The sequence below is a fragment of the Schistocerca serialis genome, chromosome 3 (assembly GCF_023864345.2).
Source record: "Schistocerca serialis cubense isolate TAMUIC-IGC-003099 chromosome 3, iqSchSeri2.2, whole genome shotgun sequence".
NCBI lineage: Eukaryota > Metazoa > Arthropoda > Insecta > Orthoptera > Acrididae > Schistocerca > Schistocerca serialis.
Genome location: NC_064640.1, coordinates 236,511,814 through 236,527,330, shown reverse-complemented (window position 1 = coordinate 236,527,330; position 15,517 = coordinate 236,511,814). Strand labels below are relative to the sequence as shown.

The window sequence follows — 15,517 nt, the reverse complement described above, 5'->3', positions numbered from 1 at the left end:
GTACGACAATTTGTATCGCTGAGGCACGCAAGCCACCCCATCGTCGGAAAGTCCATGGGGGAGGGGGGAGGGGGGGTGAAGGCAACCTCGACATAGTCACCCAAAATTTATTCAGGTAAGCATCCATAATCTGGCTTTCCTGTGAAACTGTAGTGTTACAATGAGAGTGGTCAAGAGTGTACCCAGGACCCGAGAATCTGAGCTGCAAGGAGGGGAGGGGGGTGGCAACTCACATTGGTGAGTGGCAAAATACTTTTGAGATTTCACAACAAATAGTTCTGGGTGCACTTGCTACTATCTTTCTCCACTACTTGCTCCACCTTTCTTCAAACTGATACTGAATTACGATAGAAATTTCAGACATTTAGCTGCAGTGGGCCACTCAGTGAACTTAATGCGACACATGAAAATTTCTGCCATCCCAGGAGTGTAACCCGGATTTCCCGCTTTATGCGAGTGGTTGCCTTAACCGCCTCAGCTATCCGAGCACGTCTCTCGTCCGATCCAGATCTCCACGTGCCACACGCTACAGTATTTCACTCGCCCGCAGCTTATCTGTATTTCCGCAAGAATTCGGATACTGGTGTGCATCTCCGCTGAAATATCGAAACATCGTCTGGCATATATATTATATGTGAATGATGTCTGTTGCTTCGGACATGCATGTTCGAAAAAACAGACACCAATTACAGAGAAAGTATACGCCAGACGGCGTTGCAATATTTCAGTGCAGCTACATGTGCAGATGCTTGGCCGAAAGAACACACACCATTCATATATAATACGTACACCAAACGGCGTTGCGGTGTTTCAGTGCACATGCACACGAGTATCTGAAGCCTTGCAGGAACACAGCTGGGCTGCGAACAAGTGGAGTAATGGATAGGGGGCGCTATTCTGTAGCGTGTGATAACGGAGAACGCGCTCGGGTAGCCGATGTGGTTAAGGCGATCTCTCGTGTAAAGCGGTAAATACGGGTTGCACTCCCGATCAGACACAAATTTTCATCCGCGACCCTAGAGTTCGCTCAGTGCCCCACTGCAGCTAAATGTCTGAAATTTCTTTCGTAATTGAGATCAATTTGAAGAAAGAGCAGCATGTAGTGGAAAACGATAGTAGCAAATGCACCCAGAACTATTTGTTGTGAAATATCAAAACTACTTTGGCATTCACTAATACGAGTTGCCACCCCCCCCCCCTCCTTCCAACTCAGATTCCTAGGTCCAGGGTACACTCTTGTCTAATCTCATTATAACTCTACATCTTCACATGAACACCATATCACGGCTAGTTAACCGAAGAAATTTTAGGTGACTATGTCGTGATTCAGTGATGTTCTCTACTGTCTACTACTCTATTCAGCAGAGCCCATCTCCGATTTTTTATTCACGCTGCTAAACATATGGATATCGTACGGACCAAAACAATGTTATAGCTAAATGTATTCAACAGAGTATTTCAGCATATTTTAGCTATGTACGACCAAGTGCTTTCATAAATGTAACACTATTTGTTTAAAATTTTACGTGTCTGTTTGATCTGCCAGTAATTATTACATCAATAACTTCGTTATATTCTTGAAACCGATAAAGCCCATCAGGAAAGGCTTCTTTATGAGAGCTATTACCTTCATTCTTACTAATGCTAGACTGTAAATGAGCATTCCTTGTCTAAAGAATCAAACTTTCACTCTACTTAGGAGTGTACTTAGTTGTGAAACTTCCTAACAGTTTTAGCACTGTGTACCAGATTGGACATTGAACCCAGCTTTTTGTTAGCATTGCCTGCGAAAGGTGCGGGTTTGAGCCTTGAATCCATATGTGATCTTAATCTTCTTGGAAGTTTCGAATTTCTTGTGTTCTACTGAACTAGGACATCTTTGCACATAGTGCTGTAATCTCAAATGGTCCATGTTTGATTTGTATGAGTTTCATGATTGGAAAAAATGTCTGGTCATGAGCTTACTTTCAATGAGATCAAAAATTGATAGTAGAGGCACGGTTATGGCTTTGACTAAAATGACAAGAAGTTTCTAATAAATGGGTCCACGTACTCGGGTAACAGAATTTCTTTTTTTTTTTTTTTTGCAACTTTATTGACTTTATCTGATGAACCTTAAACCTAATGTGGTTCTTGCACTGTAATTCTAATTAAGTATAAATCATAAACCTTGCCACAGTACCCTCAAGACAATCTACTCTGAAAAATAAAATTGCTCAACATAACGTACATAAGTACTTCCTACCAGTTATCACCATTCAGTGATTACCATGAAAGTGACTCAGTTAAAGTGCTTTCATTCTTTATCTGATTCATCACGCACCTGATATTACAAAAAAATTCAGGCAGTTTCGTAACCAACCATTCAAAAGTACAGTTTATTAAAATTTAAACATCGTAGTTCCGAGTTGTATGTGACAGTTATGGCACATATATTTTTTGTCACATACCATAATGGAAATCTCTTTACAGTTTAGACAGTGGCATGTGAAAGGATAACCGTTTGCCAAATGGAAGAGATGATGAGCATAATAAAGGTGTTGCTAACTGTAGACCAGTTACAGAATTCACCATAGCCTAATACTTTGTACTTAAAGGGATGATTTTATAGAATGTTTGAAACTGAAAGGTTGAATTCTGTGATCTCTACTGCATATGCATAATAAAATGATACCTCTAAGTCAATAAAGGGAATAATTGAGAAGTATAATGAAGTTAAGTCATCTGTTAAACATGAAAAGTCCACAATCTACTCTTGAATGACTTACAAAATATCATTCCAAGCTCATATTCACTGATTTCATACTGGAATGATACCTTTCTTGATCTTTTACTTGTTCTGTCAATCAAATTCTTTACCATTACTACAATGGTTTCCCTAGTATCCATTGTTTTAGATAATGTATAACACTGAAATTACGTTACTAACTCATACAGTCTGCAGTCATAATATGTTTGTCATATACAAACAACATGTATCTGGCTCTCATTTTTTGATACTGTATTCTTTACAAGTTGCCACTTAGACTCATGCTCTGGTGAAACAGTTCCTCCATTAATATTTTATTGTGTGTTTAATTATTTATGAGATACCAAATTTGGATTGTAAGAAGAAGTATGTCACTGACATTTTTAAAAGTATGTGAATGAATGTTTCCACATAAAATTCGTCAGAAGAATTGATAATATTCTACATAACTGCTATGGTGCCAAAATATGTTGCAATATTGTTACAATAGTGGAAGAACATACGCTGATGAGCCAAAACATTATGACCACCTGCGAAATAGCTTGTTTGACAGTCTTTGGAACGAAATACATCACAGAATCTGCGTACTAGAGATTCGACGGTTTGTTGGTAGGCTTGTGGTGGTATATGGCGCTAGATATCTACGCACAGGTCACGTAATTCTCGTAAATAACGGACCGCTGATTTGCGTACGCGGTGATGGTGCCCGATATGGACCCAGATGGGTTCTATAGGATTTACATCAAGCGAATTTGGTGGCCGAGACATCAGCGTGAGCTCACTATAATGCTGTTTAAATTACTGTAGCATGGTTCTGACTCCTAGATACGGATAATTATACTGCTGAAAGCTGACCTCGTCGTCGGGGAAGACATCAAGCATGAAGAGATACAGGTAGTTTGCAGCTATCGGCGTGTCTTCGAGTACCACCACATGTCCCATGCAAGCCCAGGATAATGTTTCTCATAGCATAATACCGCTCCCAAGTCTACATCCTTGGCGCGCTGCAAGCTACGAGCCACCGTTCACCTTGATGACGGCGATTGTGGAGACGACCTGCGACCCAGTGTAGCAAAACTGTGATTCACTTGAACAGCCGACACCTTTCCATTGATCGACTGTCCAATTCCGATGGTCCCGTGCCCAGTGCAATCGTAATTGACGATATTGTTTGGTCAAAATGTGAACATGTAGAGGTGGACCATTGCGGAGCTCCATGATCAACAATGTACGATAAAGTGTGTGCTCCGAAACACTTGTGCGTGCACCAGCATTGTGCTCTTTCGGCAGAGATGCCACAAATCGCCATTTATCCTACATTCTGCGAAGAGTCGTGAAAGTCCAACCTATTAGCGCCTACTGGTAGTTTCACTGTCCCCCTACCTCATTCCGTAGATGCTCACGGCAGTAGCATGTGAACATTCGATCAACTTCACTGTTTCCGAGATACTAGTTCGCAGGATCAGCGTAATAATAATCTTCCTTTGTCAAAGTCGCTTATACAGTGGATTTCCACATTTGCAACCCATATCTTCGCTAGGGTGATCTAAGTCCGTGTCTGTTCCAGTTCTGTTGCCAAGTCACGTGCCTGTAGCACCACCGCGGTGAGCAGCGGTCATTATGTTTTGGCTGATCAGTGTATTTGACAAGAATGAATACCAATAATCTGCTGCATACTATCTGTTATTTCATAGCCTTTACTTTCAATTAGGTACAGTTTGCAGTCAGTTTCCAGTTTCTTCCATACATATAGACCATTCAGATTTGAAAACTATGACCTCATATGAGTTCTACTTTCCTGACATTCATAAATCATTTAGCACCTGGCCTGATCTTCTGTTTCTCGCATTTTGTATCCAGTAACATTGGACCAGTACTGATTTGCGGTAAAGGATTCTGAGTCTATGTGAAAAGCACTTCATCACACTGCATTACAGAAATAACTATAGGATTGTCTCCTTTCTTTTTTATATTACATACAGTGCTTTTGTGACCAACCTACTTCATCATATAGAAGCAATTATTTCTTATCATTATAACGTACTTGACAAAATTTCTTCATAAATGCTACTTTCAACATAATCATCAGGTGAAAGTATTTTCTATTTCAAAATTTGTTTCTTTCAGTGTTACCCTTTTGAGAATATTATATCAGGTGCTGGAGAAGAGGTCTGGAAAAAATTATTGTTTTAGATAATGAATTGGCTTATTCATTAATGTGTAGCCAATGACTTCAGACAATATAACAACATTCATTTAAATGAATAATGCTGACAACCAGGTATACTGGACTCAGCCTTTATTACACATTGTTGGATATGAATATTTATTTATTTTTTACAGAAATTATAATTTGAAAAATTCACAGTTGCGTGAATAACTATATCACACCAAGACTAGTACTTGTTATTATATCCAGCACTGTAAGTTTATTATCATGCTTGAATGTCAAATGTTATTGAAACAATATTGTTTAGCATTGGCAAATATAAGATTTTCCAAATCACTGGACATGAAAGTTGAAACTCTGATAATGACTCCATTGGATCACAAAAGATTTTCATATGGCATTTGAATAGCGTCAGTCATCCTACAATGACTCTCTGATACTTAACTATACATGAGACACCTATCAAATATATATTAGAATTTTCTAAATACTTCACTATTTCTATAAAAATGTTTGTGAATGATGTGTATGTATTTCAAATGTAGTAGTTGAATTTACTTTTATCTGTATTCTAGTCGCATTATTCAATAAGTAGACAATGTTGTACTGTGGTTTTCTATCATCTTTGCAAGTATAATCATGAAAGACTTCTTGAAACATTACTATAAAAACAAATGTCTCTAAGCTGTATATAAAAACAGCAAGTAATGGACACTTCACATTCAAAAACTGTGTTATGCAGTAAATGTGGCTTAAAGATTAAGACTATTTGTGTAAGTATTTTACAGTAACTGCTCTGGACATTTATAATCCAGAAAACTCCAGTGATGTATAAAATGAAAATGATTGGATGTTTACAATGTTTTGAAGCTTGTTGGCAAGCTGTCAGCATACAGTAGTGTTTCATAGCATGACTGAGAACTCCCCCAACGCTAGTGCTTTAAGATATTTTTAAGCTTACTATTTTCTTCCATTTGTACACACAAAATGGCTCAAGTTGACTGAAATAAAGAGGTAAAAACTTATTTGCAACTGTTATTTGATTCTAAATAAAAGTGAAGTAAACTGCAGGTACAAGTTAAGCTCTGCACGAATTCACACTGAAAATGACATACTGTAGTAAACTAAAAGCATATGCCAGATCCACATAATATCTACTTGATTATTCTGTAATTCACAATTAAATTCCAGGCAGAGGGTTCACTGAACCAGCTTTGAGGTATTTCTCTACCGTTCCACACATGAACGGAGAGCAAGAGAAAACGAGCTTTCTATGCGAGCTCTGATTTATCTTTTTTTATCATGATAATCATTTCTCCCTACATGGGTGAGCGCAACTTTCGCAATCGGAGGAGAAAGTTGCTGACGGAAATTTCACAATAAGATCCTGTCGCAATGAAAAACGCCGTTATTTTAATGATTGCCACCCCAGGTCACGTATCATGTCCTTGGCACCCTTTCCCCTATTTCGTGATAATACGAAACGAACTGCCCTTCTTTGAACTGTTTCCATGTTCTCCATCAGCCTCATCTGATGCGGGTCCCACACCGCGCAGTGATAATGCTCCAGCAGAGGGCGGACAAGCGTAATGTAAACAGTCTTCTTAGTAGATATGTTGCATTTTCAAAGTGTTCTGTCAGTAACTCGCAGTCTTCGGTCTGCTTACCTACAACATTATCTAGGTGATCATTCCAGCTAAAGCTATTTGCAATCGTAATCCTTAAGTACTTAGTTGAGTTTAGAATCTTTGGATCTGTGTAATTTATCATGTAACCGAAATCTAGCAGGTGTCTTTCAGTACTCATGTGGATAACTTCACAGTTTTCATTATTTAGAGGCAATTGCCACTTTTCGCCCATACCGATATCTTGTCTAAATCATTTTGCGATTGGTTTTATTGATCTAACAATTTTAAAATATGGCAAACGACAACATCATCAACAAACAATCCAAGTAGGCAGCTCAGATTGTCTCGTATGTCATGTATGTAGATCACGAGCAGCAGAGGGCGTATAGCACTTCCCTGACGAACACCAGACATTACTTGTTTTACTCGATGACTTTCCATCAGTTACTACGATCAGTGACTTTTCTGACAGATAGAGAGATAAACTCACATTTAAGTTTCAACACACGGCGTTCAATCCTTCAAATAACCTAAATATGTCTCATACCTCTGAAGACGCTTTTAGTAATTTATACCTCTTCTGCCGCTGCCATAAAGAGAAATATTAGTCAGTGCTGAAGAGCTAAATGTAATATCAAGTATTGGATAGTTAGAATCTATTACAAATAGCCATAACATGAGATGACTGAAAATTTAAGAAGTAATAGTGCTGATATAGTGAACTGTTTACCACACTTCCTCCATGAGTCTCAGTAATGGCCTGGACATCACGCCAATATTTCATTTTCCCACATATAATCTTTGTGCCCATACAAGAAAAGCTCTTATGCTAGAATAGCTATCTAACAGTTGACATCTTACACCTGACCATTTTTCACTCAAATCCCTTCCATAACTCAACAATAATCCATCAATTCCTTTTGGGTGCATCATTCTTGTTGTATATCCATTATGACTCATGTATTTTCAGAAATTTGTTGATTTCACACAAACAATGCTAGTTCCCTTTTGATTTAATATATTGCTCTGCTTTTTAGTAGGGTGTAGTATCTTGAAAACGTATGATAGTGGGATAGGACTGTTCATTGCTATGAATCAATGTGAATGATGAAAAGTGACAGTATTGTGAATCTCTGGGTAGAAAGTGAAAGTGGGTCCTGGCTGCATAGCTATTCCGTTACGCCTTAAAACCAAATTTGAAGTCATACCTATTGCTGAGAATACGTTTGAGCGTTAGGACTGAGGGCGATTACCTTGGAAGCTCTGGACAACAAAGAGGTATGGTTGCTAGTCACTGAGACCTTCAGCATTAGGTTGGTTGGTTCTGAGCACTATGGGACTTAACTGCTGTGGTCATCAGTCCCCTAGAACTTAGAACTACTTAAACCTAACTAACCTAAGGACATCACACACATCCATGCCCGAGGCAGGATTCGAACCTGCGACCGTAGCGGTCACGCGGTTCCAGACTGTAGCGCCACTCCGGCCGGCAGCATTAGGTTTGTGATGGAATTTCTCAGGGAAAGGCAGTTGCCTATTTGATATATTTATTGGTGGTGGGGGGGGGGGGTGTAATCTAAGATCTGGAGAAGTCTGAATGTACAGGGTGCAGCTGACTGCAAATCATGGCTCACACTGGCACGAATAATGCCCAACATCTGGAATCGGAGGCCATTCTTGATTCTTACAATTAGCTGGCTGAACTGGTAAAATCAGGTAACTTTGCATTTTGCATGTGAATTGTAAGCTGAGTTAGCACTATGCAGCATTGTTTCTAAAACTGATCATGGTCGTCTGGTTTGTAGCTGAGTTCAGGGCTTAAATAAGAGATCAGATGATTCTTTAATGCCTTAGAGGAGGATTTCTGAACATCCACTACAAAATGGAAACCTATAGAACCTCCCCTCCCCCAACAGCTTATATTCACTCTAAAGACAGGAAGTGGTTACAATGGTAGCCAAATATGTATGGTGTACACACATGGATTCTTGTGAAAGAGTAACCACTCCTCAGCCACAATAAAAAATTAGTTACTGGTTTTGAATAGGAGAGCATTTCACCCCGTTTACTACTGAATTATTTCAGATGAGAGAATCGGATAATTGCAGGAGAGTCTATGGAGAGGTCTCAAGAAAGTCTTGCTTATAAACTCTGATATTCGTAATGCCAGTACTAGGAATAGAAAGCTGGGTTAAACTGGAAGTAAACAGCACTGACATTTTTATTTCTGGCTGGAATGTAAATTACAAAATGGGTTTGATCCAGGTGGTGGAGGGATGGCTCAAAAATGGTTCAAATGGCTCTGAGCACTATGGGACTCAACTGCTGCGGTCATCAGTCCCCTAGAACTTAGAACTACTTAAACCTAACTAACCTAAGGACATCACACACATCCATGCCCGAGGCAGGATTCGAACCTGCGACCGTAGCAGTCGCACGGTTCCGGACTGCGCGCCTAGAACCGCGAGACCACCGCGGCCGGCCCGGAGGGATGTTTATAGCTGTAAATAATATGTCAATATCTAGTGTGATAATCTTGAATTGAATTGAATTGAATTTTATTTGATATGATTACATAGCGTACAGTGAGTGTACATGTAATACATGACACGTCAAAAATAGAAGACATTTATTATCACATACTTCCTAATCATTTTTCTTACATTCTAACGCCACTGATTATAAGTAACAACTGCCGAGAATTCTTCCGGGTTGTATGACCATGGTCCATGGAACTCTTCTATCCCTGATGTTTCGTCCAAAGCTACATTGGACATTTTCTTCTTAATATGCTCCTGATTGCTTTTTCTTTGTAATGTGAACACCTTTTTATTTCTTGAATGTTTCATTTTCCCAACATTATCACTCCATACTACAGGTATGGTTCGAAGAGTCCTTGGTATACTGCACAGAAGCTGTTTGTATACTGTGATAGCTGCCTCATTATGAATATGACGGAGCTGAGTTTATTACAGCCAGAATTAATATGTTGTTTCCATTTCAGTTCGTTATCCACAGTAATACCTAAGAGTCTAGCGTATTATGCTTCTTCCAGACTCATTTCATCCACCTCTAACCCATGTGCACAGCCTTCTCTTTATTTCTAAACACTGCATACATAATCTTTTTTTAGGTTGTAACAAATCCATTTTCAAGGAGCCACTGAGCTGTGGTGTTTGCAGACAAGTGTGCTCTTCTCTCAAGCTGTATCACATTTTGATCACTGTTCATTATTGTCATGTTATCTGCATACAATATTTTCTTCTCTTTCTCTTCAACACCTATGTCATTAACAAGCAGATTAAACAGCAATGGCCCGACTGGGGATCCTTGCGGCACCCCATATTTGATGGCTTTGGTTTCTGACTGATATGCATTCCCTATTGTTACATATTGTTTCCTGTTGCAAGAGTATAATTCTACCCATTCGCCTGCTTGCCTTCGGATACCATAGTTTTCCAACTTTCTTATCAGTATTTCAGGAGAGATCCAGAAACATTGCAGATACAACTTGTTTTTCGTCTAAGGACTCTATAATATATTATGTCAGTCTAGCAATCGCTGATTCTGTAGATTTACTCTTTCTGAAACCATTCTGTGATGGTATAAGAATGTTGTATTTGTCCAGATAATCAACTAATCTGTTATACATAAGTATATCCAGGATTTATGGGGAACCTGGTATCATATAAACTGGCCTGTAGTTGTTGGGGTCATTCTTATCCCCTTTCTTGTATACTGGTACCACGCTACTTATCTTCAGTTTCTCTGGAAATATTCCATCTCTAAAAGACCTGTTTGCCATATCCAGCATTTGTGAGATTATTTCCTCACTTACTTGTTTTATTCTATGATTAGATATTTCGTCATCACGAGCTGATTCCTTAGACTTCAGCTTTTGTGTAGTTTTCTTCAATTCATCTTCTGTGACTGGTTTCAAGAACATGGTTCTGTTTGCTTTTTTGATAACTAACCTTCTTTAGTGGACTATTCCATTCAAATTTTAAGTTCTCTATCACATTTATATAGTTATCATTTCGTATGTTAGTTATTTCTCTACCGCCTGTAACCACTATGTTGTCAATTTTCATTGACCTGATATCTCTTTCACTTTCTCAATCAAGCTTTTTCATTTCGTTCACCATTAATTCCAAACTGCCTGTTTTTTGAGTTCATTATGGTGGCATTAACTGCTCTTGCTTTTACGTCTCTTACTATTTTTCTGTACTTTATTCGTAGCATTTTGTAATTTTCAGCTTCACCCCCCCCCCCCATCTCAGATCCTGCAGCTTTCTTTGCAGTTCTGTTATCCACTTTGTCTGATCCTGCATCTTTTCTCGTCTCTTTACTTTGGCGAATGCTACATAAAATTTAGCAAATGAATTATACTTTGCATTTGAATTCTGCACCTGTAGGGTTTCATTCCAGGTTTCCCTGCTTAATATTGTTCTAAATATATTAATATTTTGCTCACTGATGTTCCTGATTTCTTTGGTTGTTTGTTTTGGTTCTTATATTATGTCTTTATTAATGTGGAAGCAGATCAGCTGTCCATGACGATCAGATATTTCTGTTTGTACTACATATATCTCATAGCTACACCTACTGGTATTGGTAATGATGTTGGCAATAACTGTCTGACTTTGAGAAGTCACTCTTGTTAGTGCGGATATTGGCGTCTTAATATTGTATTGGATTAACATTTCTTCAAAATCTTGTCTTGGTTTCAATTGTTTTCCCATATCAGTTTTGGAGTCTCCACATATAACGATGTTTTTCTTCATGTTCTTTCTTAGTAAGTTACCAATTTTTTTCAGAAATATGTTGATCTTGCCACTTGGTGATCTGTACACACAAAACAATCTAAAATCATCAGTCACTACATCCCAACACCTGTAATTTCAAAGTCTTTTTCTCTAGGTGTGAGTAATCCCACACCTTTACTGTTTGCAGTTTTTAGGGACTTAACTCTTTTATTAGATATGGAATCTCCATCACCTTCATGTTTAGATCTACAGAAGTAACTGGATAAGATATAGACCTTTATTGTCAAGTTAACGATCTGACCTTCAGTTAGACCATGTTCACTGATACATAGTATGTCTGGTTGTATGTCACCTAGGACTACTTCTGCTTCCAGTTTCTTGTTACCAATATATTGGATTTCTGATGTAGTGCTTTTATGCAACTTTCCTTTTGCTGTCTTACGTGTTCTGGGCTGCGTTCTGAGTGAATATTCTGCAGTGCCTCCTTTTTTGTGTGGTGCTTATATTTTTTTTCAGCTGCAGCAATTGATTTTTCATCCCCATCAGGCCATATTAAGTTTCCCTTACTTCTGATTAATTTGCAGACATCTGTAAACTGTTACAGATCCTATTCTGTTTAAATGCATGCCATCCTTCCCCAGGCAGTTTTCACATAGAAATTTGTTTGGGTCTATGAAAACTGCCCCAAGATGATAACACTGTACTTTGACAGCATAATTTATTTTAGAGGTATATTTGCACTCACTGACCTTTTAATGATTCCGCTAAGTACCGCCGGAATCCCTTATAGATACTTCTTGCCGAACGAATCATATTTCGTGTTTCGTTAATAATTTCTTCTTCGATGCTGCTTCTTGAATTTGTTCCAACGTTTATAAAGACAGCACTGTAATTAGTCTTGGTTTAAGAATCGGGTTTTGTATTCGTTTGTTTTGAATTTACCATATTTTTAAAATGTTTGCCAAGTTGTTGCATTCTAATTCTCGATCTGACGTCGATTTTGCAGTTGGGGACAGCGATATTTTTCAGCAACGAATCGCAAATTATTAGAAACTCATTTACATCCCCTTGCATAACTGCAGCCTTTTCTTTTTCTGTAGGCCTTCATCCTCCACTTATATTTATCTACAAGTTTTTGGTTTGCTGAGTTTATCGTGACATTGGAAACGCTGGTTGTGTTGTTTGTAGGGTTCGTAGGCGCACATGTATTTTCCCGGTCTTGCTTTTCCGTTTGATTTATTTCGCACACATAGGACTGATTTTTACGCATTAATCTATCATTTTCTTTCTTTATAGTCAATATATCTGTTTTTATTGTTTCAATGTCACTTTGTTGTAGATTTATAATTTCGTTTCTCGAATCCACTGCACTTAAGACGATTGTCCGTTTCGTGACGTAAACAGCCGTGGCATGTCCAGGGAAAAATCATCACTGATGAATTTCATATTAACTTTTTCGCATTCTTCGTGTAACCATAAGTTGCACTTTTACGCCTAAAACACCTTTGATCATGCGCCTTTCACATTCTCTACGCGAATAACTGTTTATTTTTTGCCTTTTTAACGAGAGTGAAATATCACTACACTTTCTTATCGGCGCCATCTTGCGTGTAATTAGTACAGACTGTGTATGCAAAGTAATTTGGCTGAAGATAAGTATTAAAGATGGATCAAATATGGTAATGGGTTACTCCTATAGACTCCCTACCTCAATGTAGAGACGAAATATTTCAGGGAAAACTTGGAAAATTTATTGAGAACAAGCATTGCCTGCTGGGGAATTAGTGACTGCTTTTTATTGTCCGGTTACACTCAGTTTAACAAGAGCATCAACAGAAACTGTGGAGTGTACAGTTCAAGGTAGATGGCTGATTAAACTGTCAAGGAGAGGCCACGACGTTGAGATCACGGATTTACTTCAAACTTTGTACACCTAGTAGGCCATTAAAACAACATAACGTGCAAGCAGTAAGTTGCACTGCTACGCCAATTTCGAGAAAATCGCAGGAGAAGTTTTACGCACCCATTACGTAACTGATGAATCTGTGCGATGATGCAGGCTGTAAGAAGTCATTCTGGGCAAGTGGTTTTTGTAAATAGTTAGGGGCAACGCCTAAAGAGGGATGGTTCATTTCCGTTTTTTACTTTGTAGATTTTAAGTGGCGGAGCCAAGTAAGGACAGAACTGATTTTTGGTGATTGAAGTTAGCTAACTAAAAAGATAGGTCCACGAAGAAAAGTGGTTAGCGATTGCGCATAGGAAGAGGGTCGTGGAAGAGGCGACGGTTAGAATCTTGGTAACATACATTTTTCAGCCAATATTTCTTCATCACTGGTCACATTATTTAATTTATATGACATTGAAGGGGTAATATAACGAAAAAAAACCACGCACATTTTCATGAAGTTTTAGTGAATTTCATGTTATTTGTCTACTTACTATTTTTAATTCAGTTTTTATGGACGAGGGACAGGCTTGCAAAATTCAAATAAAATCTAGATAAATAATTATGCGAATGACGTTTTTCAGTAATATAGTAAATCACAGTGCCAGACCACAAGAGTAACGTACAATTACTCGTCGGATGTGCTCTCGACATGAAACGTTGCAGGATGGTATTTGTCATACAGACATGGAAGACATAAATTGAAACGACATCTACTACATCGAATGAATACAGTTTCGCGGCATTTGTAGGGAATGTTCATTTCCAGGGGAAAACACACCTCGGTGACATTTTGAAAAATTTCTCTCCCTGCTGACATTATAGATTAAAAATTAGTTCATCGTTGATTCCTTCACTCAGATTTTTATTACAGAGTGCAGCTGATCCTCTGACCGAACTCGCTGAACTACTGTGCCGGCTTCCACTTAACCACCATGAACTCTACCGCCTACGTCTGCGTCTACGTGACAACTCTAGTATGCACAATAAAGTGGCTGGCAGAGGGTTCAATGAACCACCTTCATGCTGTCTCTCTACCGTTCCACTCTCAAACGGCGCGTGGGGAAAACGACCACTTAAACTTTTCTGTGCTAGCCCTGATTTCTCTTATTTTATCGTGATGATCATTTCTCCCTATGTAGCTGGGTGCCAACAGAATGTTTTCGCAATCGGAGGAGAAAACTTGTGATTGGAATTTCGTGAGAAGATCTCGTCGCAACGAAAGACGCATTTGTTTAAATGATTGCCACACCAATTCACGTATCATGTCTGTGGCACTATCTCCCCTATTTCGCTATAATATAAAACGAGCAGCCCTTCTTTGAACTTTTTCGATGTCCTCATCTGACGATGTCAGTCACCTATTCAGAGATACATAAGCCACATAAGAGACGGGTGAAACTTCTCTCCTGATTTTCTCGGAATTGCCAGAGTAGTGCATCTTGACAACTTGCACATTATGTTGTTTCAATGGCCTACTAAAGGTTTACAGAGTTTTAAATAAATCTGATACCAGCGTCGTGGCCTTCCCTTGCGAGTGAAACTGGACAATAAAAGTACTGAGTGTGTGATTTGTGGCTGTCATCAAAAACTTAAATTTGGAAAAGGTTGCATGTTTATTTCTTGATCGTATTACAGTATTAGTGAGAGATTTCAACTCAACAGCTACTGAATGGAAGTGATTAGGGTGGGTAGTAGGTATAGAGAGAGTCGTGTTATTTTGTTCTAAATGCTTTTTGTACAATTTACCTTGAGCAATTAGTCACTGAAATAGCCCGTGAGGATAATTCCTTAGATCTCCTGGTTACAAACAGACCAAACATGTTGAGTTAGTTCATGTAGAGGAAGGTATCAGAGATCATTGCTAGCATTGGGTGTTAATAGAAATGTTAAGAAAGATATGTAAGTGTGACAAAAACAGATTTCAGATTACGTGAGCTGCCTCATCAGACATTCATCTCTCTGAGTAAGAACGTTGAGTGCCGGCCGCGGTGGTCTAGCGGTTCTAGGCGCGCAGTCCGGAACCGCGCGGCTGCTACGGACGCAGGTTCGAATCCTGCCTCGGGCATGGATGTGTGTGATGTCCTTAGGTTAGTTAGGTTTAAGTAGTTCTACGTTCTAGGGGACTGATGACCACAGATGTTAAGTCCCATAGTGCTCAGAGCCAAGAACGTTGAGTAATGAGAACAAACGAACAAAATTCAACAGAACTGTACGAAAGCCTTAGATCGGTAGTCGTAAAACTGTGACCCGCTGGCA

General features: G+C 38.9%; 1 protein-coding gene across 1 annotated transcript in view; it reads left to right on the top strand.

Annotated features, from left to right (window-relative positions):
• Window positions 1-4,942, top strand: part of LOC126470771 (voltage-dependent calcium channel gamma-7 subunit-like) — a 172,241-nt gene extending 167,299 nt beyond the window's left edge. The window contains exon 6 of the mRNA XM_050098777.1: window positions 4,877-4,942. Coding sequence (XP_049954734.1) covers window positions 4,877-4,942 — 66 coding nt within the window. The remainder of the gene's footprint in view (window positions 1-4,876) is intronic.
• The last annotated feature ends 10,575 nt before the right edge of the window (window positions 4,943-15,517 follow it).